This window comes from Spermophilus citellus, assembly GCF_964194105.1.
Source record: "Spermophilus citellus genome assembly, chromosome: 7".
Taxonomy (NCBI): Eukaryota; Metazoa; Chordata; class Mammalia; order Rodentia; family Sciuridae; genus Spermophilus; species Spermophilus citellus.
In genome coordinates this window covers 114,331,449-114,356,324 of record NC_138188.1, presented here as the reverse complement: position 1 = coordinate 114,356,324, position 24,876 = coordinate 114,331,449, and the positions used below count along the sequence as shown (strand labels likewise).

The 24,876-nt window shown below is 36.0% G+C and overlaps 2 protein-coding genes across 6 annotated transcripts in view; one reads left to right on the top strand and one right to left on the bottom strand.

The window, feature by feature from the left end:
* PLAAT1 (phospholipase A and acyltransferase 1) overlaps nt 1-22,969 on the top strand; it is a 24,292-nt gene extending 1,323 nt beyond the window's left edge. For 2 of the 5 annotated variants that reach the window (XM_081302844.1, XM_081302843.1), the window contains exons 2-4: nt 10,538-10,676; nt 14,544-14,809; nt 20,017-20,183. In XM_081302844.1, coding sequence (XP_081158970.1) covers nt 10,538-10,676; nt 14,544-14,809; nt 20,017-20,118 — 507 coding nt within the window. In that variant the 3' untranslated portion in view covers nt 20,119-20,183. Of the gene's footprint in view, nt 1-10,537; nt 10,677-14,543; nt 14,810-16,259; nt 16,354-20,016; nt 20,184-21,343 lie in introns of those variants that run through there. The other 3 variants (XR_014023156.1, XM_081302846.1, XM_081302845.1) reach the window with 3 other exon arrangements.
* ATP13A5 (ATPase 13A5) overlaps nt 22,321-24,876 on the bottom strand; it is a gene marked incomplete at its 5' end in the record, with an annotated part of 107,813 nt that continues 105,257 nt past the window's right edge. Inside the window, one exon of the mRNA XM_081302842.1 lies at nt 22,321-24,876. Within this exon, the coding sequence (XP_081158968.1) occupies nt 24,616-24,876 (261 nt within the window). The 3' untranslated portion in view covers nt 22,321-24,615.

Sequence of the window (24,876 nt, the reverse complement as noted above, 5' to 3'; positions counted from 1 at the left end):
ATTATGAATATGACTCATGTAATGGGAAAATTCAGCCACTTGTGACCTCCCTGAGCTTGAGTTTCTTATTCCTCCATTTATGAAACATTGGCTTGGTAGTTTGTGTTTGTGCCAAACACTCTGCCACGAATTGAAAGTCTAGAGATGAACAAGAACCAGCCTTCCATATGGGGCAGAAGAGAAAATTCCCCAGACACCACTTACTGACACAGGTGTAGGAAGTGGGATGGGCCGTTGGAGAGAATGCTGTATGGAAAATCAAAAGGAGATGTCTTTCTGGCTGATTGGAGAAAGACCTAAGGGGAGAGGTGGCATCTGATCTGGATCTTTGCTTGGGGACATTTGGAAGTGGGAATTTCAGGTAGAAGGTTAAATGTTAGCAAAACAAACAAAATCCCAAAACAAATCCAGCATCAGAAACAGCAGCCATCACCTCCAGATGTGTGTGTGTGTGAAAATGGTTTGATTTACCTAGAATATAGGATGCATAGAGGCCAAAATTATGAAGAAAACAAAACTGGGAGTCAGTGATGGGGAGCTTTGGAAGATTCCAAGCAGAACATGTTGGTGGTGCTGTTGCTGAGGATAGTTAATTTACCCTGGAGTGGAACTCAGCAGTAGAGTGAGATTGTTGGACCAAGGATCCATGTAGCTGTGAGGGTCTGAGATGCACCAGTCTGGTAGCACAGGGCTTCAAGGAAGCACTTCAGTGTAGCAGTATTATAGAGAATTCAGCTGAAATGGGAAAGGGTCCAAATCACATCAGGAGGCTGAGAGTTCCACTCTGTCCCTGACTATACAGGAAACACTTATTTCTTTTGATGCATCCCCAGGGACCAAGATGGAGCTATAAACAGAGCAGCCTGTTTTGGCAATGGAAATGGGAAATTTCTGCTACAAAGATGAAAGACTTACCATCATACTACTATATTATAACCGAGTCATGCAGTTCTGTGCAAATGAACTGTTAAATTGAAACATCTTTACCTTAAAGGTGACACAGATTGTAGTAGGGGACTTTTTAAATGCATCTTTAATTGGTTCTGTGTTATCTCAAAATTATAAAGTACCATATTACACATCTGTGCCTGAATGAAATTGATGGATGTGGTCCAGGTAAATCACATTAGACAAGCACACAAGTTATAGCCATTTGCCTAAGGTTTGAGTCTAGGAACTTTATAGATGCTTCTTGCTCCACCTTGACACTTCCTGGGCAGGAGAGATGCAGGGATTCCCTAGAAATACTCCACTTCTCATTACTCATTGGTTGTGCATATAAATGTTTATGTGAAATACATATTTATGTGCTTTTACAGCTTCTCCATCTAATAGGTGTTTGAAAGAAGGGAAAAGATGAAATGTTATTTAGTTATTCCTTTGATTAATGATATTAATCAATGGTATAAAAAAGGAGTATGAAGTCTGAAGTATGAAGACCTAAAATTAAATTCTAGTTTTGTTACTTTCTACCTGTGTGACATTAGGTCTGGCATGTAACTCATTAGAGACTCCATTTGTTTCCTCATCTGTAAAATAGTGATCATAATAATCAGCTCACAATTGTTAACAAGTCACCACTAGAATTCTCCCTTTTACCTTTTTATAGACACACCATGTTCTTCCATCACTTCCATAGCCCCTGACAACCATGATCCATTCTCTATTTTTATAACTTTGGCATTTCAAGGTTGTCATATATCAGGGGATTATGAAGTATGCCCCCCATTCAGCATACTTCTCTGGAGATTCATTCAGATTTTGCATATATCAATAATTGTTACAGGTTATGGAGAGCTGGGATGTGGCTCAATGTTGGAATGCTTGCCCAATATATTGAAGGCCCTTGTTTCAATCCATAGCACTGAAAAAAGAAATGTTGCATTTTGTTCCATACTATACCTCAGCACAGTTTTCTTTTTGTGTTGACACATACTAATTGTACATATTATTGAGGTTCAGTTTAATATTCCATGTATACATATGGAATATAAACACATGCATATAATGTACACCACCCTTTTTATACCCTCCTCACTTTCTTCTTCTTAATCTCTAGTAATTACTATTCTACTTTCAAATTGACTTTTTTTTTCTTTCCTCCCACATTTTAGAGAAAATGTGGTACTTATCGTTCTGTGCCTGGCTTATTATTTTTCTCCTCCTTCTCCTTTTCCTTCTCCTTCTCTTTCTCTTACTACTTCTTCTTCCTCCTCCTCCTCCTCCCCTACTTTCTAACTCCTCCTCCTCTTTGTTGAGTTTTTTGACTTCCTTATATATATATTCTGACAACCCCTTGTCAGATGTATAGTTTGCAATATTTTTTTCCCATTCTGTTGGTTGTTTCTCCACAATGTTGATTGTTTCATTTGCTGTGGGAAAGCTTGTTAGTTGATTTAATCTCATTTGTCTATTTTTGCTTTTGTTTCCTATGCTTTGGTGGTTCCATTCAGAAAATCATTGCCTGCACCAATGCCTTAAAGTATTTTCCCTATTTCTTCCTACTAGTTTCACGATTTCAGTTCTTACACATTTAGGTCTTTGATCCATTTGTAACTGATTTTTGTATAGGGTGGGAGATAGGTATCAAGTTTCAGTCTTAGGTATCAAGTTTCAGTCTTATGCTTATGGATAACCAATTTTTCAAACACCATTTATGAAAGAGACTGTTCTTTCTCAAATGTGTGTTTTTGACACCTTTGTTGAGAATTATTTGGTTGCAGATGTATGGGTTTATTTCTGGGATTTCTGTTCTGGTCCATTGATCTGTACTTGTACTTCTCTTTTTATGTCATTATCATACTGTTTTTGTTACTGTGACTCTGTAGTATTTCTTGAAATCTGGTGGTGTTAACAACAACAACAACAACAACAAAAACCAACCAAACAAACAAAAAACCAGCTATTGTGATGCCTTGATCTGTTTTCTAAAGATTGCATTGGCTGTTGATGGTCTTTTGTGCTTGCATATAAATTTAAAGATGGTTTTCTCTAGTTCTTTGAAGAATGTCATTAATATTTTGATGGTGTTGCATTGAATCTGTAGATCACTTTGGGTTGTATAGGTATTTTAATAATATTAATTCTTTCAATGAACATGGAAGGTCTTTCCATCTTTTTGTGTCTTCAATTTCTTTCATCAGTGTTTTGTAATTTTCATTGTAGGGGTCTTTCACTTCCTTAATTAAGTCTATTCCTAAGTGCTTTTTGTGGTTATTTCTTTCATGGTTTCATTCTTTGTAAGTTTGTTATCACTATATAGAAAAACCCACAAATTTTCGTATGTTGATTTTGGATCCTGCTACTTTCCTTAATTTTTTTGGTCAATTCTAATAGTCTTCTAGTGGTTTTTAAAGGTGTGTGTGTATAATATTTAAATATGTATTTATATATGTAAATATGTAAATAATACAAACAAGGATAATTTGATTTCCTTCGTATTTGTATGCCTTTTATTTCTTTCTCTGGCCTAATTGTTTTATAACTATTACTATATTGAATAATAGAGGTGAGAGTAGACACAGATTTTTGTTGGTTAGTCAAGTCAAAGGTTTCGCAATTTTGTTTATCTTTTCAAAGAACCCTCTCATTTATTGATCTTTTAGACTTTTTTAGTCTCTATTTAGTTTATTTCTACTCTGATCTTTGTTATTTATTTTCTTATACTAATTTTGGGTTTGGTTTGTTGTTGTTTTTTTAAGTCCTTGAGATACTTCATTAGGGTGCTTATGTGAGATCTTTCAATTTTTTGAAGCAGATGCTCATTGCTATAAACTTCTCTCATAGTACTGCTTTTGCTACCACCCACAAGTTTGGCTTTGTTTTGCCATTTTTGTTTTGAGAAAATTTTAAAATTTTTCTCTAACTTCCTCAATGGCCAACTGCTTGTTCAAAAGTTTATTGTTCAGTCTCCATGCACTTATATAATTTCTAAAATTTCTTTTGTTTTTGACTTCTAGTTATGTTCAGTTGTGATTAAAAAAGATACATGATATGATTGCATTTAAAAAATTTGTTAATGTTTGTTTTATAACCTAATATATGGTATAGTCTAGAGAAGGTTCTATAAACTGTTAAAAAAAATTGTGTATTCTGCAGCTGTTGGATTAAGTGCCTGCCCATTTGATTTGTGGTGTACTTTAACTGATGTTTCATTGTTGATTTTTTTGTTTGTTTTTTGGTCTGTGTGAGCAGACCATTGATGAAAGCAGAGTGTTGAACTCTCCCACTATTGTTGTATTACAGATTAATGCTCCTTTTAGGTCTATCAGTGTTTGTTTTATAAAATGGGTGCTCCAAAATTAGGTGTGTATTAATTTATAATTGTTGTATCTTACTCTTATTAAATTGACTCGGCGAACATTATATTGTGATCTCCTTTGTCTCATCTTACAGCTTGTGTCTTAAAGTTTATTTTGTCAGATATAAGTATAGCTACTCTTGCCCATTTTAGGCTTCCCTTTGTTTGGAATATAGTTTTCTATACTTTCACTTTCAGTCTGTGTATCTTTGCTGGTCAGGAATGTTTTTTTGTAGGCAGCATATTGTTGGACTTTTTTTTTTTTAACAATTCAACAAGCCTATATATTTTATTGGAGAATTTCATCCATTTATATTTAAGGTTATTTTTGGTGGATAAGGACTGATATATCATTTTGTTGATTTTCTTCTAGGTATTTTATTTATTCTTTGTTTTTTTCCTTCCTCTAGTTCATTTCTATGATTTGGTAATTTATTGCACTGATAATGTTTGATTCCTTTCTCTTTCTATTTTGCATATTCAATCTTTTAGTAGGATTTATTCTTTCTCATATGTTCATGATGGTAGGTGTCTTTCTTTTTTGGATGTAGGACTCCCTTAAACATTTTCTATAAGGCTGGTCTGGTGGTCACAAATTCCCTCAGTTTATGCTAATCTTAGAAGGTCTTTATTTCTCCTGAATTTCTGAGGTAAAGCCTCAGTTGGATAGAAATTTTCGTTGTAGTTATTTGCCGCAATCTGGCTGGGCACAAATCACGAGCCACTGAAGCAGGAGCAAACTTTATTTCTGAACTCCACCAGCACACTGCACACACGCTCCCCAGGAATTCTCCTGAATGCCACACGGCTCCTCCAACCCCCAGCCGGAAATATCCCTCCTTCAGCAGTTCCCCAACCAATGGGAACTCTCCGGGAATCCCCAGCAAGAGCTCAACTGGAACTCAACGGGAACGAGAACTCTCTGGCGTCACCTCTCAACCACTACTTCTGGCAAAAATGCCATGCGTTGAATTCATTTATTAACTCTAATAGTTTCTTTGTAGACCCTTTTGGGTCTGTTAGGTATAGAATCATATCGTCTGCAAATAGCGATAATTTAAGTTCTTCTTTTCCTATTTTTATGCCTTTAATTTCTTTCGTCTGTCTAATTGCTCTGGCCAGTGTTTCGAGGACTATGTTGAACAGACGTGGTGAGAGAGGGCATCCCTGTCTTGTACCAGATCTTAGAGGGAATGCCTTCAATTTTTCTCCATTTAGGATGATGCTGGCCTGTGGCTTATCATAGATTGCTTTAACAATGTTGAGGAATGATCCTGTTATCCCTAATTTTTCTAGAGTTTTGAACATAAAGGGGTGCTGTACTTTGTCGAATGCCTTTTCTGCATCTATTGAGATGATCATATGGTTCTTATTTTTAAGTCTATTGATGTGGTGAATAACATTTATTGATTTCCGTATATTGAACCAGCCTTGCATCCCAGGGATGAATCCTACTTGATCATGGTGTATAATTTTTTTGATATGTTTTTGAATCCGATTCGCCAGAATTTTATTGAGGATTTTTGCATCTAGGTTCATTAGAGATATTGGTCTGTAGTTTTCTTTCTTTGAAGTGTCTTTGTCTGGTTTAGGAATCAGGGTGATGTTGGCCTCGTAGAATGTATTTGGAAGTTCTCCCTCTTTTTCTATTTCCTGAAATAACTTGAAAAGTATTGGTGTTAGTTCCTCTTTAAAGGTTTCAGCAAAGTGGCGGGATATAAAATCAACATGCATAAATCAAATGCATTCCTGTATATCAGCGACAAATCCTCTGAAACAGAAATGAGGACAACTACTCCATTCACAATATCCCCCAAAAAAATAAAATACCTGGGAATCAATCTAACAAAAGAGGTGAAAGACCTATACAATGAAAACTACAGAACCCTAAAAAGAGACATAGAAGAAGACCTCAGAAGATGGAAAAATATACCCTGCTCATGGATAGGCAGAACTAACATCATCAAAATGGCGATATTACCAAAAGTTCTCTATAAGTTCAATGCTATCCCAATCAAAATCCCAACAGCATTTCTTGTAGAAATAGATAAAACAATCAGGAAATTCATATGGAATAATAAAAGACCCAGAATAGCAAAAACAATGCTAAGCAGGAAGTGTGAATCAGGCGGTATAGCGATACCAGACTTCAAACTATACTACACAGCAATAGTAACAAAAACAGCATGGTACTGGTACCAAAACAGGCGAGCGGACCAATGGTACAGAATAGAAGACACAGTAACCAATCCGCAAAACTACAACTATCTTATATTTGATAAAGGGGCTAAAAGCATGCAATGGAGGAAGGATAGCATCTTCAACAAATGGTGCTGGGAAAACTGGAAATCCATTTGCATCAAAATGAAACTGAATCCCTTTCTCTCGCCATGCACAAAAGTTAACTCAAAATGGATCAAGGAGCTCGATATTAAATCAGAGACACGGCGTCTGATAGAAGAAAAAGTCGGCTATGATCTACATACTGTGGGGTCAGGCCCCAAATTCCTCAATAGGACACCCATAGCGCAAGAGTTAACAACCAGAATCAACAAATGGGACTTACTCAAACTAAGAAGTTTTCTCTCAACAAAAGAAACAATAAGAGAGATAAACAGGGAGCCTACATCCTGAGAACAAATCTTTACCCCACACACTTCAGATAGAGCCCTAATATCCAGAGTATACAAAGAACTCAAAAAATTAGATAATAAGATAACAAATAACCCAATCAACAAATGGGCCAAGGACCTGAACAGACACTTCTCAGAGGAGGACATACAATCAATCAACAAGTACATGAAAAAATGCTCAACATCGCTAGCAGTCAGAGAGATGCAAATCAAAACCACCCTAAGATATCATCTCACTCCAGTAAGATTGGCAGCCATTAAAAAATCCAACTACAACAAGTGCTGGCGAGGATGTGGGGAAATGGGTACACTTGTTCATTGTTGGTGGGACTGCAAAATGGTGCAGCCAATTTGGAAAGCAGTATGGAGATTTCTTGGAAAGTTGGGAATGGAACCACCATTTGACCCAGCTATTCCCCTCCTCGGTCTATTCCCTAAAGACCTAACAAGAGCATGCTACAGGGACACTGCTATATCGATGTTCATAGCAGCACAATTCACGATAGCAAGACTGTGGAACCAACCTAGAAGCCCTTCAATAGATGAATGGATTAAAAAAATGTGGCATTTATACACAATGGAGTATTACTCTGCAATAAGAAATGACAAAATCATAGAATTTGGAGGGAAATGGATGGCATTAGAGCAGATTATGCTAAGTGAAGCTAGCCAATCCTTAAAAAACAAATGTCAAATGTCTTCTTTGATATAAGGGGAGTAACCAAGGACAGGGTAGAGACGAAGAGCTTGAGGAAGATTAACATTAAACAGGGATGATAGGCGGGAGGGAAAGTGAGAGTTAAGGGAAATTGCATGGAACTGGAAGGTGAGCCTCAGGGTTATACACAATTACATATAAGAGGAAAGGAGGAGTAGGAGGAAAATTATATAAGTGGAAGAAACGATTTATAGTAGAGGGGATGGAGAGAGAGTAGGGGAGGGGAGGGGAGGGGAGGGGTGAGGGGACAGTGGAGAATGGGATAGACAGCAGAATACATCAGTCACTAGAAAGGCAATTTGTAAATCAATGGAAATGTAACTGATGTGACACAGCAATCTGTATACGGGGTAAAAATGGGAGTTCATAACCCACTTGAATCAATCTGTGAAATATGGTATGTTAAGAACTATGTAATGTTATGAACAACCAACAATAAAATAATTAAAAAAAAATGCCATGCGTCATCCTGGCTGTGGCCCTCAACAGTTATTTTCTTTCAGTCTTTGGAATATGTCATTCTATTCCCTCATAGCACTGGGATCCCAGGAAACCTCAGTAGCAATAGCAACTAAGGAAGGGGTAGTTGCACTCTTTCTGATTACACACAGACACTGTTTCTTTTTACATTTTACATTTTTGTGGGTCTGATATTTGGTTGGATACAAGGTCCCTGCTGCTAAAACAAGTTTGGAGACCATTGGATTTGATGGAATCTGAAGTCTCATTTTGCAATAACTTGTAATTCTAAGAGAAGAGTGTCAAAACCCACTTATCCCCTTACACATTACCCTTCAGGCTCCTCCCTTTGTTTTCTGGAGGAATATCTTATGTGAAATGTTTTCCTTGTTATCTCTTTTTATAAATATGATAGACTTTGGGTAATCAATTAACTTACACTTCATAAATCAGAAATGGAAAATGTGTTAAATAGATTAAAATTTTGTGGTAGAATTGTCTATCTCATAGAATTATCAATTGTGGTTAGAAGAGGGGAAAAGGGACCAAAATCACATATCAGTCATGAGCCAATCTCAAGCTTTGCAGATAACCACCTCTCCCTTACCGTCACCTGTCCAGCTCTTGCCAGTTTTCATAAAGCCTTGTCTCCACTTTTAACCAGTTCACCAAGAGTTAGTTTCTTTCAACAGATATTTGAGATAAGTTAGTCAGCTCTATATTCTTATGCTTATCTTCAAAATGAGGAAACTGAGAATGGGTCTGAGTAACCTGCCCAAAATTATAGAACTGACAAAGAACAAGTAGAAGATGGAAAGAAAAGCTCACATTATTAACCCCTAGCCCAGTTATTTTCCCTTTCTATTTTATAATATAAGTGTCTCAATGGGTATTTTCCAAAGTTGGCATTTGCTATGGTACCTTTTATCTGTAAAATTGGGTAATAATATAATAAATAGTTGTGAGGATTTTTTTTCATTTAATTAGGGTTAATTGAGATGGTGCACTTAAAAAAGGAAGTTGTATTACAAAGTGCTCCCTGTTCAAATGGTGGTTATTATTATAAGTTCAGCTATAATAGATCCCAAATTCCAGTAGGCAGCTGTGTGTGCTTGTTGATTCCTATTCATGGGAAATGTATTTGTTTATGTCATGATATATTATCTATTTTCCTTTTATTCCCCACGTGGCCAAATTGTGAACTGTCAAATTAATAAGACTCAGTCATATTTGTGACGGTGGATAGACTTAATGGTTTCTATAAAGGGGTTTTAATAGTTATTTTTCAACAGATGGACAGCTTACATTTGGCCACATTTCTGTAACAGTGTGATGATTGAAGTTTTCAACAGATGGCACACAAATACTTGGGAAAACACCCTTCCAATATTAATTGCTGTATAAAAGACTTTTAGACTGCCAAAAAAAAAAAAAAAAAGAGAGAGAGAAAGAAAGTCTGCATTCCCAAGTCCTTAGCCTATGCTATTATAATCATAATCTAGATGATTTGGAAGTTTCCATTTCTGGTACTTGAATTTATTTTGTAAATGAATGTACATGTCTGCATTAGAGTGAGATGATGAGGAATACTCTGTTGACAATTAGAAATTCAACATGCATACAACATTAAATCTTCCTCTGATTGTGGATGGATGGATGTAACTTTCTTTTGCTGAGTTATTCTACTTTTATGCCATACATAGAAAATGTATCCTTCATAAAAATCAGCTGTCAGAGACTTATATGTTTTTTTTCAAAGAGTATTGACTTAGAAGGAGATAAGAACCTCACCAACTTAGAATTTTCATACTGATTCATCCATATGATAAACCACCCAACCTTCTAAGTTGTCCTGCTTGTACTGAGAACCACCTTACTCTGCTTCCTCTTCTCCTTGATTTTACTTTGCTGAATACAAAAGGCTAAAAGACTTCTGATCTTATGCTCAGGAATCCTGACGTTTCATGCTAAGTGCCAGCATATAGAAACTTTGTAGTATTTTTTAGTGAACTCATAGATTGAGCATTTACACAGTAAAACAAATATATGCAGCATTTACTTTCTATTCCTCCTTTCTCTTCCAAATAAAACATATTTTAATACTTAATATTTTTTATTTTGCATATAAGTAATTTATATTATTCATGAATTTAAGGAGAGAATTATAAAAAAATTTGAGTTGCTGAAATTGATCAGGATGAGAAAAGCATTACTATAGAAAATAAGAGCAGAAAAATTTGTTCGCCACTTGCACATATAATTCAGTGTTGGTTTCATTTCAAGAGAAGCACAGTGGCATGGGTCTAAGTCTTTAATAAGGAATACAGTCTTGATAAATTCTGTGCCCTCCATTTCTGTTAAAGTCATGAACTGATTCTCTTTTGGCCATTTTTATCAGCTAGATCATCCTTGTGACTGTGCTTTCAGATGGCGCTTAATGGGTGCTTCAGTTTGGACTACCATGGCAACCCCCACCCGGGGGACTTGATTGAAGTGTTCCGTCCTGGCTATCAGCACTGGGCGCTGTACTTGGGTGATGGTTATGTCATCAACATAGCACCTGTAGGTAAGGTTTATTTCTAGTAGCTCCTAGAGTTTTTTAGTTTTCTTATAAGAAGAAGAAATCATAAACAAAATCATAAAACAGATATAATGTAGAAAGTAAATAAATCAAGCTAATCTAGATTTAGGAAGGACATTCTAAGGGAAGCACATTGTCATTGAAGAAATCACAAAGGCCAATTAATGTTAAAATGTAAAGCCTCTATACTAAAAAAAAAAAAATCACAATTAAAGAATAAATAACCATCTGGGGATGGTTATTTATTAGCCATGCTCGAACATGACTAAGTTCAACATCCTTATAACATATTTTAATACTTAATATTTTTTATTTTGCATATAAGTAATTTATATTATTCATGAATTTGTGGATTTAAGGGGAGAATTAAAAAAATTTGAGTTGCTAAAATTGATCAGGATGAGGAAAGCATTACTATAGAAAATAACACAAATTATTATTTAGCTACAGAATATTTATATAATACAAGTAGATGATTCGACACCTATTCATAGATTATTTAGTATGTGCTGAATACTGTTAGATATGCAGACATCTCCTTGCATGGTAAAGCTTATATTTTAAGAGAGAGAGAGACAGACGCACCCCCAAAACAAATTACAGTAGTAAATGTTAGAAGGGAGATAAGTGATATAGAAAAAAATCAGTCAAATAGGTGGAATAAGAAGTGCCAAAGGCAGGGAGATGGAGGTGAGGTGTTGTGATTTTAAATAAAGGGGTCAGGAAAAATTCATAAAAAAGTATTGTTTGAGGAAAAACTTGAAGGAGGTGAGAAAACAAGTCAGATTCTATCTGGGGAAATGATAATCTAGGCTGAGAGGACAGCAAACCCCCAAATCCCAACAAACAAATGGACGAAGAATTGTGAACAGTTTGTAAAACAAGAGCAAAAACTAACACACATTTTTAAAAATTTCAACTTTGTAGTCATCTACAAATTGTAAAATAAAACAAATACAGATTGCATGCCTGTTTCAGTAGCAAAGGATAAAAAGTGATAGCAATCAGTGTTGATAAGGGAATAGCGAAATGAACACAAAGATATTGTTGATGGAAATGTAAACTGATAGTGTCAGTCACAGAAGCAATTTAGTACGAATTAAGTCTTAAGAGTTCATATTCTCTGACTCTAATTGTACTTCCAGGAGTCTGGGGAGCTATTTAGAAATATGTACAAATACTTCTGCGTTAGGGCCTTTACTTATCCCTCATTTATAATGGTTTAAAAAAATCGACACTGGCTTAATGTTCAATAGGGGAACAGTTATACAAATTATTATTTAGCTACAGAGTATTTAGTATCTATATTTCAGAATTATTTATTTGCATGTAATAAAACTAGAATTAGCTTAAGTAAAAAGGTAAAAAGGCAAAGCCATTGCTTCACTGAAGGGAACTGCACAAAGGATAGAGGTGATGCTGGTCTCAGAGGTGTCTAATGTAGGATGTGAACACAATTAAGACTCTTGGACTCATATCTGTATTCTTTTTCCTATGCCTTCATTCTCCCAGGCTTTGTCTCTCTAATAAACTGAGGATGAAGAGCAGCCTGAGGCTCTCATTTTATAAAGTCTATAACTTAATAGGAAAGAGCCCTGCCTGTTGTAATTCTAAATGGTCCACTCTGAGTCCCATACCTATGCCTGGACCATCACCTTGCCCAGAACAACAGGATACTATGGTTAGCTCAGACAGAATCATCCAGTAAGAAATAAGAAACAGGCAGTGATGGGACAAGGAGCTGGGTAGATTAAAAACAACCACCAATATAACAGTCATTAAAAAAAAATAATAACCTGCACCTGTTTAACTGCATGGGAAACAGTATTGATAAAATATTTATTTGAAAAATGAAGATTAAAATGCAATAAACAATATCATACTTGGTTTTCAAAAGAATAACTTGTATAAATACATACATATGCATGTACCTATACATGTGTTAGTAAGAGACATTCATAAAGGTACATCAAAGTGGTCTGGGGATGTGGCTCAAGCGGTAGCGTGCTCACCCGGCATGCGTGCGGCCCGGGTTCTATCCTCAGCACCACATACCAACAAAGATGTTGTGTCCGCCAAATACTAAAAAATAAACATTAAAATTCTCTCTCTCTCTCTCTCTCACTCTATCTTTAAAAAAAAAAAGGTACATCAAAGTGATAAAGGTTGTTATTTCTGGGTGATGGGATGAGTAATTTCTATATAAAACTTAATGCTTTATTTTTCTGTATTTTCTAAACAGTTAATGAGCACAAATTTATTAGGAATAATATATGCAAATAATATGGAATACTTTTTAAAAAAATATCTTTAAAGATAAGTGTGTGTAGGCCTGAGTCTATCACGGGAAGTTCTGAGAATTTTAATGAAATGTTTTTTACAACATTTTGAGTTACTTTCTTTTTGTTCCAAAATATTGTAAGTGGAAATAGCTAATAAAATGACATTTACAATTCACAGCTGCTAATTTCCAAAGTCTGGTGATTAACACTAAGTAGCCTCACACATCTACATTATCTCTACAGTTTTCACATTGGAAAATAATGTGAGCTGTTTTCTTATTTTCCACTATGAAATTCCATATTAATGTTTTCACTTTAAGGTCCATATTAACATGGTTCAAGTAGTGAGATTTGATCCTGTAGAGTAGAATTTAATTTCCATTTCACTTATTAACTACTGTGATATTTTCTGAGTCAGTTTATCTCTCTGAGCTTCAATTTTCTGATTTTTTTGCATCAGGCTAGTAAAAAATTTAGTAATTTTAACTATGATAAATATGCTTGTAATATGTAAAACTTTCAGTGTATAAAGTTAACTTAGAGTACTACTCTGTTGGGAAGGAGGATAGACAGAGGATAATGGAAAAGAAAGTTTGCTTTTAATTATTAATAAGGGAGAAATTTTCTAAATTCAGATTATATGGACACTTTTCCTCTCATGAGTCACCTGGACATGGCCAGGCATAGCAGTCATAGGCAGTTTGAGAGAGACCAGAGCCTGCCATTAGACCTTGGCCCTGAGGAATTGCCTGTTCAGCCACAAGAACTCATAGTGATAGGTCTGAACACAAAGATTCCTGGCAGCCTCTGTGTGTGTGCTTACTAAGAGAGGCAGCTGTGGTGGAGAGACAGGGCACAGATCCTGTAACATAGAATAGGACACCACAGGGGCCAGGTCTGGGGTATTGTATCTACTGAGGTTAGCTTTAGTTTCAGAACTTAGTTTCTTGGCCAAAGGAATTGGAAAGAGAAAAGCAGGGTCTGATCCTGATCCAAGTTGTCTCTCACAGGACTGGGTTACCATACAAGTTTCAAAATAGGAAATAGGGCCCCATATTGAAGTTTAGTTTAAGGAACAAACATGAAGAGGTGATCCCGTAAGGAAGGCAGCTTAGGTGCTAAAGACAAGCCTCCTAATCACAGTGCACTACTGCTAAGCCTCAATTAGTTGGCTTAAGGGTTTAGATGCTGAGAAAGAAACTGCGTGATAGAAAAGGTGAGTAATAATCTTATTTGTACTGTGTTAGAAACACATAACCAAGATGTTTAATAACACCAATCTATAGAGAACTTATTTCCCAAGAATAGGTAGGATGCTCTCACCCAATTTGTTCTATGGGAAAAAAAATCAAGATCTCAGAATAATTTTCATACATTCCTAGTCATATGGTATGAACATTATTGATAACACAGACTGAGAGCTATGTCTAAGATTAAATGGGCTATTATTTAATGGTATGTAAGGAGCAGAGCTAGGTCTAAGCATTCTAGCATTTCCAAAGTCTTTAAATGGCAGTGGAGTTAACTAGACTGGGTCACTAAACCTTGCTAACCAGAATTGTCCTTATAGATGGCATTCCTTCAGCATTTACAAGTGCCAAGTCTGTGTTCAGCACAAAGGCGCTGGTGAAGATGCAGCTCTTGAAGGATGTGGTAGGAAATGACAAATACCGAATAAACAACAAATATGATGAAATGCACCCCCCTCTCCCTGTGGATGAAGTCATTCAGCGGTCAGAGTTTGTTATTGGACAAGAGGTGGCATATGACTTATTGGTCAACAACTGTGAGCATTTTGTGACTTTGCTTCGCTATGGAGAAGGGGTTTCAGAGCAGGTGAGTTTTCTTTAGGGGACACAAGAAGTTTCTTACCTTGAGAACATAGTAACTGTTTGCCATGATAAAAGTCTCAGGCAACAGAGAAAAGGGAAAAAATGAAAATACTGAAGGACAGAGAAGGAAATTGAGTTGTCCAGGGTCATGTAAGCAAGTCAATGATCAAGCTGAGACTAAAAGGGGGACATCATGAATTTTGAGCTGGAAGGGACTTAAAGTAGAATGGAGACCATATCTTTCTGTTTGTCTTCCTGCCTTCTGTTCTCCACATTTTCCTTATTACCCCACCATGCAGCTGTCTCAAATCAATAACCTCATGTGCTAAAGAGACTATACTGAACACAGTGCTGGCTTTGCTGGCTGCATCTGCCACAAACAGAGATGGTCATGCTGAGATTCTTTTCCAGTGGCCTGTAGAGGCCAACTGATAACATGCCTTGATGGGTTTATAAATGTTTTCTATTTCCTTGCATTGTTAGTTTTCAATGCAATTTTGTGCTTTTTAAGTAGATCCTTTGAATCATCAAGCCTTTCAAGTCCTTTAACAGATTAACTTTAAGTACTTTGTAATTTTGGCAGTCATCATCACTATTGTATAGTATAGCTGACCCCCAGCTAACCACATGGTTACTTTAGTTGCCCTTTCCCTAGTTGCTCTGCTGCCAATTCAGTTTCGTAGTTGATGTTTTAGCCCAAAGATTTATTAAGGTGATAAAAGAGAATGAATACATAAAACTGTTACAAGAGGAAGTTCTCTTCACCCAAAATACATATAAAAGTGTTCATTTTTTAAATTACAATAACAAAAATAGCTTCATACCTATTAAACTCCAGGGAGTTGTCACCTGTAAAAACTTTAAAAAGAAGACTAAAAGTTCAAAGAATAACTGTACAATTTCAATAATATTCTAAGAACTCAAATTTATTAAAGGCTTCTAGTATTTTAAAATGGTGGGTCAATTATATAAACTTCTAAGAAATGAGGTTTAATTCTTCTCACAAAAGCTTGGGAAAGTTGGAGATAGAACATGATGAAAGGATGCATTTGTTTTCATTAGAAAATAATATAATTGGAAATTCATTCTCATTAGGAAGTACATTAACATAATGAATGTTCTATTCACATGGAATGATCAGTTGCTTTTGAGCCAGAACACAGAGGACACACACAAATTCCTCTTCACCTTTTGCATTGAAAACGAGTATAGATAGGAAACAGTTTCCATTCCTCATCTTTGTTAATGATAAAGTTGTTCACTGCACTTAGCAAGTGATTTTTATTTATTTATTTTTTGAATCTTTAGAAATGGGGAGGTATTAGTCACAGGGCACAAATTTCAGTTATATGTAAATTAGTTCAGAGATATATTATACAACAGTGCAAATGATTAACAGTACTGTGTTTGTTGTATACTCAAAATTTTGCTAAGATGATACATCTTATGTTAAGGGCTTTTGCCATGAAAGGAGAAGAACCACCCAAATACAACAAAGAACAAAACAATACAATAAAGTCCAGCAAAGGTAATGGGAGAAACTTGGAGGTAATGGATAAGCTTATGGCATTGATTGTGATGATGATTTCCTGGGTGTATACTTCTTTCCAAACATATCTACTTGTATACATTTTGTTTGTGGATATTTGTGTCTGTAGACGTTTTGCATGTTGATCATACTTCAATAAGGTAAAAAAGTGACATTAAATAAAAAGTAGTTAAAATCATGTTATTGCTTTGATTCAAACTTTTCATCTTTCATACCCAGACTTAATACCCATGAAAAACAAACTGCTCCTCATTCAGTGGTAGATCTTGGCTCCTGCATGTTCTAATGACAGTGGTGCAGTGACAGCCTTAGGAGTCTCCCTGACTGCTAGTGTTCTGCTGATGTGAGCAGGAACCCAATCTTTACCACTTAGCTAGGCGACCTAGGGTGCATTATCTATTTTATACTCTCTACAATGAGGTTGTTTTAAAAGATCTGGGACATATTTGAGGTCTCTTAGCATACTGTGTTATGCATTATTTATCCTGATGAACAGCATGCCAACAATGGATATTTTAATTACGTTTATTTTAGAATTTTTTTATATCTTTGTTAGATCCAATAAAATCCCCATCAGAAACTGAAGAACTTGGATTACTCATTAATAATTAACATCATTACTATTAAATAATAGCTAGTGCTAATATTATTACTAAATAATGGCTAGTATTAGATTAGCTTTTTTGGATCCCCTTAAGGCTTAGGGGCCTTGAATTTAGAAACATTTTCTTAGAAATTGGCTATGTAATTCTACAATTTAAAAAGTTAAAAATGCACAAAAATTATAAGAAGGGTGGAAGGATGTCATCCCATCCTCCTTTTTCTTTGTTTTTCTGTATTTAAAAAAAAAAATCAAATGACAGTTTTTTAGAGAAGTTTTTAGGATCACAGTGAAATCAAGCTGAGTTCTCTCCTCTTTCTTTAAACATACATTCTCCTTCACCATCAACATCTCATATCTTATTTCTTAAAACTGCCAAACTGTCTTCCAAGGTGGTCATACCATTTTGCATTCCCCTTCAGAATGAATGGGAGCTCCCTTGTTGCACATCCTCACCAGCATTTTATTATTGTTTTAATTTGTAGCTAACTGATATGTATGATACCTTTTCATATGCTTTTTTTTGCAAAGTCCAGATCATCTTTGGTGATATGTCTCTTGATGTGCCTTTCCCCTATTTTCTAATAGGATTGTTCATTTTCCAATTGAATTTTAAGAGTTCTTTGTGTACTTTGGATAACAATCCTTTGTCAAATTTTATCATGCAAATGTTTTCTCTTATTCTATGGCTTTTTTCTGTGTTTTCCAAAAATTTAAAAAACAATATTTTTAATGTTATAGTCCCAACAAATTAATAATCCATCACATCTCAGATATTCATTTCTATATAGGATAGTGGGTCACGATGGGTTAAAATGTGTCTGTCTTTGTATAAGGTAGCCACATACTTGAATAAACCTGATGACAACAACACATGATGACACCCTGCCTGTGCTTCAATGCACCACTGGAGCCTTCGGGTCTCAGAAAGGAGACATTTGATATACCCTGTAGTCATCTGTGACCCTGCTATGCTGATATCTGTACACAGCCACTCCAGATTAGCTAATGTTTCAGTGGGCATGCACGGATCCCCAGAATGAGGCCTTTATTAATGGCCCACAGACAGAGGCCTCCAGATATGAAGTCTGCAGAGTCACATTTGGTGATCTTACAACCCTAAGTGAGCCATGAAATAAAGAGCTCCCGTGCATGCTGCTTCACCAAGAATATCCTCAGATGTCAAAATCCTGTGCAGGCCAGATCCCATTGGTTGTAAATCCAAGGGACTGTCCCAGTCAAATAGGATTTTGTTATTTATGATGGGACTTGGAATGAGTGAGCATTTGGGGCCTGGGAAAGTGCATGTACTGCTGGAAGTGATTTCATTGTAATGAAATCTGTCCTGTAATCTCAATGAATTTTGGCTTGGGATCAGGTTACCCATCCCCTCCACAAACCTCTAATAGTTACGAGATTTCTTTAACATCTGTGTTTCTAGAAGCTAAAAGATACCTAGTCAGTTAGGCTTGCACCTTTCTGGGTCTACCCTATGCACAAGGTCCTGTCATTTTTCCAGAGCTGTACCAGTGACATTCATTGCATTTTCATCTGTCATTGCTGTTCCATTCCCCTGTACCAGACCTTCCTGGGATCCCAGCTTCTGTCTGGAATTATACTAGGTTTGGGCTTGATTTACAATCCTTTCTCCTTGCTGATTATCATTGTGGCCCTGTCTTTCTTGGGAATTCTTCCTGTATCCTACATCTTCCTGCTTTCCCCTCACCCCCATGTGCTTGGGGTGCTCTGACTTCATGTTCTCTCAAAGGGAATAATTTAGGTAGTAATTATTTAAACATTATAAATAAAATAAATAATCAAATAAGCAAAGCTAAAATTATAAACTAAAATAGGGTTTCTCAGGACTCAGGGCAAATTGATGTTAGTACTACTCTCCCTAGCAACTACAGGTTGGAGCAGAGGCAGTGATCACAATTAGAGGCCTGAGGGAATACATGCTTCAAATACTTGGAGCAGATATTCCTTCTCTGTGCCTCTTTCCTGGCCTTGGACCTTCCTGTTATTTCCAACTGGGAAGCTCTATGGGTGGCAGGCCCAGGCTGGAACCCTGTTGGTTAGACAGAAGGCATAGGCAAACGTGACCTAGGTCAAGTTTCCAACTATTGGACTGTTCCCCAAGTCATTTGAGAAAAATGTTTTGCCTGATCCTTACACCCCAGAGTACAAATGCTGCTTTCAGAACACCTGATGACTCTGAAGTGTGTGAATGTGACCTTTGTTTGGGTCATGAAATTGCACTTAAACCCATGTGGATGGAAGGCAATATCCATTGAGTGTCATTAAAACCATGAATATTCATTAGATCCCTCATCACCATGATGATTAATACCATTAAAGCTATAAATGTCTGAACTCCTTTATGGACAATTGAGCTTGACAGTGGTTTATTTTTATTTTGTCTATGTGAGAAATTAATTTGACATGATAGTTAACATCAGTATTGACTTTTCTTGAAATCTGTTTACCAGACTACAAATTTTATCTACCAAATAAGAGCTTATAGGTATTTAGCTTAGATCTTATCCTTATTTTATTGATAGACATTCTTTAGTCAGAGAAACATGCCCACCCATACCCTCACCCTGATACAGACTTAGTCAAACTAGTGCATGTTCAGGAGGTAGGGGCTGCTAGAGGAAGAGCATAGGGTTCCAGAAGACTCAGCTTATCTCTCAGCATCTTGGTAGTATGACCTTGGGCAAATCACTTACAAGCTCTTAAGTTTTACAAAACAGGAATAGTTCTATCTCTTTTACTAGTGTACTGCGATGATTAGTAGTAGTGGGTTCATAACTAGTCTATATACTATCAAGTGCTTCAAAAATATAAATAATACATATCAATGTGTATTTATATCATTTACATAATTATAAAAATTATACTTTTATTTCATTTTCTTCTAGAATTTTAATTTGGCATTGAACTTTATTCATTGTACATTAAAATGGGTATTCAGTTTAGGAAACAAAATAAAGCTTCATTTAAGACACAGAAATGGGTATAGAATAAGATGTATTTTTTATTTCTTGTTTTCTTTTAGGCCAACCGAGCAGTAAGTACCATTGGATGGGTGACAGCAGCTGTTGGTGCCTTCTCATTCCTGGGCTTGTTTTCAAAAAGACAAAGAGCAAAATACTATTAACAATTTATTGAAGAGATATTGGAACTGAAGGAATTTGTGAGGAGGAAAATAAAAAAAAAAACAAACAAACCTGGAATACTTACTTTCAACGCAAGAATGAATGAATACTTACTTTCAACGCATCATTATTGTTCCAAATTCTGATGATGGATAGCAGGCTCTTTAACAAATTGCTTTCTGATATTATCTTATCATTGAGCCAAGGAAATTTCTTTCCCTACTAGCATAGATTTGCTGTGGCAGTTGGAACAAAAAGCTGTAGCCTCTGAGTGAGCCAGCAGAGGATCTTAAGAAAATCACATCACATTTTATCTTCTACTGTAAATATTGTTTTCCATATCCTTAAGGGTGGCTATTTTGCCAGAGAGATGGAGAACCATTTCCAGGGGAAAGCAAAGTTAGAACCCCAAATTGTTAGGTTGACATATTAATTCATATTCCTTTTCTTGTGAGAGAAGAAACTGGGAAATTCTGGTTTGGCAGCTTGAGGACCTGTGAGTGACAAGCCTTTTGAGGGTGTGCCTCCAACTCCCACACTCTGTAGGTGTGGGCGGGTGGGAAGAGCACGGGAGGAGCTCTTCACTTCCCAATTTCAGATCCAGTGATTTCTCTGGAATTCACTTGCTTGTCAAGAGCACATGACAATCCATGAGTGACATGAGCTGCTATTTCTACAGTTACATTTTGAATGTTTCAGGGGTTTGACATTTGAACCTTGGCAAGAGATCATCAAACGTTGGTTTAAAGTGCCAAAATTAGGAAACAATATCTTGTCCTGCTTTTTAAGGTTTGTACTATAAGCCAAGGAGTGTCATGATTTTATTCTTACATTTTATTGGTTAGCTGTTGAATTTAAATTTATTACCATTTGAGTAGACTTCTTCATTACTGCAGGTAAGGAAAGGTGAGGCATAGGTCTTTCTAAGATGATAGTGGACACTGTAACTTATCCCATAAACCACATTGCCTCTTTACCTCCTTATTCCATCCTTAAAAGCACGGCATTAGATAAAGTAGATAAAAGACAGTGAAAGTCTTGGACGTATTACACTGATTTAGATGTTACCTCATGTCCAGAAATACTGTACAAGCTAATCACAGGCTTAAGAGTAAATGTCAACAGCAGGGGTTGTGCACTGCAGTCCTGGCCACAGACATCTAATCTCTCTTCCCTCCTTTTTCCTATGTAACCCTTTGTTTCTCATGGCACTGGCTCTGTCTGCAGACAACCCCCAAACTTTCTTCCCCCACTGATCATCTGAGAAGGTATGTGTGTCTTCCACCAGGTACAAGATCCTTTTTTTTTTTTTGATGGTGGTTTTGGGGATTGAACCAGGGCCTCATTCATGTGGGGCAAGCACTTTACCATTGAACTATACCCAAAGCCCTTCTTATTTTGACAGTGTCTCACTACATTGTTCACACTTGCCTTGAATTTGTGATCCTCCTGCCTCAGATTCTCCAGTAGCTGGGATTATAGGTGTGTGCCACCATGCTAAGTCCTTTAATTTTTATTCTAAATTCAGGTTTCTGCTTCTTTATGCCCTACTTCCAAGAAATAGTCAATGAATGGAAGCTTTCTAGAGTTATTGAATTAAGGTGAGACTGGCAGCAGCTTGTTACCTTTCCCCATTTAAGGCAATTGAGAGAGAAAATTCAAATTACTAAAATTCATGATGAAAAAGGAAATATCACAATGGACACTACTGAAATAAGAAGATATTTAGAAACTATTTTGAAATTTTATACTCCGGTAAAATGGAAAATCTCAAAGATATTGACAAATTTCTAGAGACATATACTCTACCCAAACTAAATCAGGAGGGCACACACAATTTAAACAGATCAATTTCAAACAATGAAATAGAAGATGCCATCAAAAGCCTACCAACAAAGAAAAGACTAGGACCAGAAGGATTCTCAGCAGAGGTCTATGAGACCCTCAAAGAAGAATTAACACCAATACCCCTCAAATTATTTCATGAAATAGAAAAGAAGGGAACCCTTCTAAACTCATTCTGTGAGGCTAGTATCATCCTAATACCAAAACCAGACAAAGACACATCAAGGAAAGAAAACTTGAGACTAAGATCCCTGATAAACAGACATAAAAATCCTCAATAAAATTCTGGCAAATTAAATACAAAAACATTAAAAAGATAGTGCACCATAATCAAATGGGGCTTATCCCAGGGTTGAAAGGTTGATTTGACATCAATCAACGTAACTCATCACATCAGTAGATTTAAAGACATGAGCCATTTGATCACCTCAATAGATGCAGAAAAAGCATTTGACGAATAGATGTTCAAAACACAGGGCCAATCTTAACCCAAGGAAGGGAACCCGGCTTTTGCAGAATTACAACATTGGTGAGTGAGAGAGGATGGAGTTAATTTCCTGAGGGCCAAAAGTCAAATCTTTCTAGAGCACCCTGGAGGTCTCTGCTCCAAAAGAGAGTCCTAGCTGTGCAGAATAAAGCCACAAATGCACTTTTGAATTCATGGATTGATAATGTCAGAGGTGTCAGTGTTCCTTCCCTTTAGAAGTTAGCTCACAGAATTGATCATGGTTTCCCGATAAAAAGGTCCCTTCTTGGGGACAAGCCACCTGAGGCTACCTACCTTGTTTTCCTGCAGGTCATCAAGGCCATCATTTGCTGTGACATCATGCTTATCATGCTTTGATCAAACTTTTTTTCCCCCAACATAATTAAACCTTCCTGTGAACGTATTTTTGGCAGTCAGTTATGGAGTTTAATTTTTCATGTTCCAAAAAAGAAATGTGAAATAAGGATCACCACCCACCAGATCTCTAATAGATTGTTAGTAAAACTGAAAAAAAAAAAAAACCAGACTGTACTTGTATTGAATCAGGATTTTTAAAAAAATATGTTTATGCTCTCTAAATGTTATACTGTTATCAATTGAATCTTTTCATTCTAAAAGTCAAAATACTAAATATAGATGTCAACTCAAGGAACCCGGGCTACCATATATTTAGGTTAACATTACATTTCCTAATCATAAGCTAAAATCTCTTTTCAAAAAATATTTGTATGTTGTTGTTAGGCAATAAATTAGACACATTTTGAAAATGATCTCTCTCCAAAGAGCTGTTAATAGGAGGAAAAAACAACAACAACAAAATGTTGAGTTTATTTTTATGTAAGAAGGTTTATTTGTGCTACTGGTTGAGTAACATAGTTTATAATGCTATTTACAGGAGGAAATTGCTAAAATATTGAAAAAAAATTGTCAGTCCTAAAGATTGCAGATCGTAAACTCAGGGCTATTTCATATTGAATCCATATATCATGATATTAGGCACACACTTGACAATTATGAGATGGAACTGGTTTTAGTTAACCAGCAATTAGCTTTGCCTATGGTCTGTTGAAAATCTGTTCAGTTGGCAAAATTAGATTTATTATTCTAAGGAAAACCTAGTAGGTTATTTCAAATATTCACCAGAAATAAACTTCTTCCTCTGAAAAATATACATTTTATATATGCATATTTATCTATGTATGTGTATATAAGTAGATAGGGCGAAGGATGTATTTGTAAAGAATGTACCCTTCTTGTCTTTCATGTGCATTTGGAATGATTTATATAATTAAAAGATGAAGTAGAGCATAAGGTCATCTGGAAGCCAGAGGATTTTCATCGGTCCCTTTCTTAGGGTTGTTTATAAGACAAGTGATGTTGAATTTGACCTGTCTTTTTTTTTTCACCTAGAACTTACTTGAAGTTTTGGTGTGTCAGTAATAAAGAGTAAATCAAAGCATCAGGCTTTCTGAGGTGAAAAGCACATTTTAACAGCCTTCCATTATTTTGGGGATCTACCATGGACCTTCTAGCTCAATACTTTGGGAATTGTCAAACTTTGGTGAAGTTTGCTTAGGTATTAGCTATGCCTATGCTAAGATTATATGCAATTAACACAAATCTCTGCCGTTCTCCACTTCCACATGACTCTAGCTTACTACATAGTTAGGGTTGAATTTTATGAAGTAAATGTTAATACTTATTTCTATTAAAACCATACAGTGAAGCAAAAAGGAGGAATTTAGTTATCTTGTAAAAAGATATGTACATATATATATACAAATGAATGTAAGATTTAAAGAAACTTGTGTGATAATTAACATATTGGTAAAACTCTTAAAGACCAAGTGTTTCCTTAGCTTTTCTTTATTCTATTGATGTTCATACTTCTAATTTTATTATCCTAAGAGCTGTGCATTTTAAACAATACAATATGAATAAAGCATATTAAAATGATAACCCAAGAAATGCATTTTTTTCTCCCAATAGGAAAGGATATAGTCAAAATAGATAAATTCAAGGTCCTCTGTTGCAAGGCTAAGTGCACTGAGAAATGTGCTTCAGATGATCAGATGGACAGCAAAAAGAAAAGGGGACATTCTTTTCACCTTCCACATGTTTTAGTTTGGAGGAGGGTGATGCTGCTCAATGTGTATAACAATTCCAATTAGAGTCTGGTCCAAAAATGCTGTTCTTTGATTTGGTCCCCTGATTTGAGTTTTTCTTTGGGGACCAGTTCATGGTTTTCATAGCCTTTGTTGATGTAGAATCCATTTTTACCATCACTTGCATAATCCGTCCTATTTATGGGGGGCCAGGTAGAGTCTTCTGCCAGCTTTTTTTGCCAGGTCCTATATTGACTTTTAGAGTAGAATCCAAATACTTTCTTGATGAACAGCCAGAACGCTCGATTCTGAAGGATGGCATC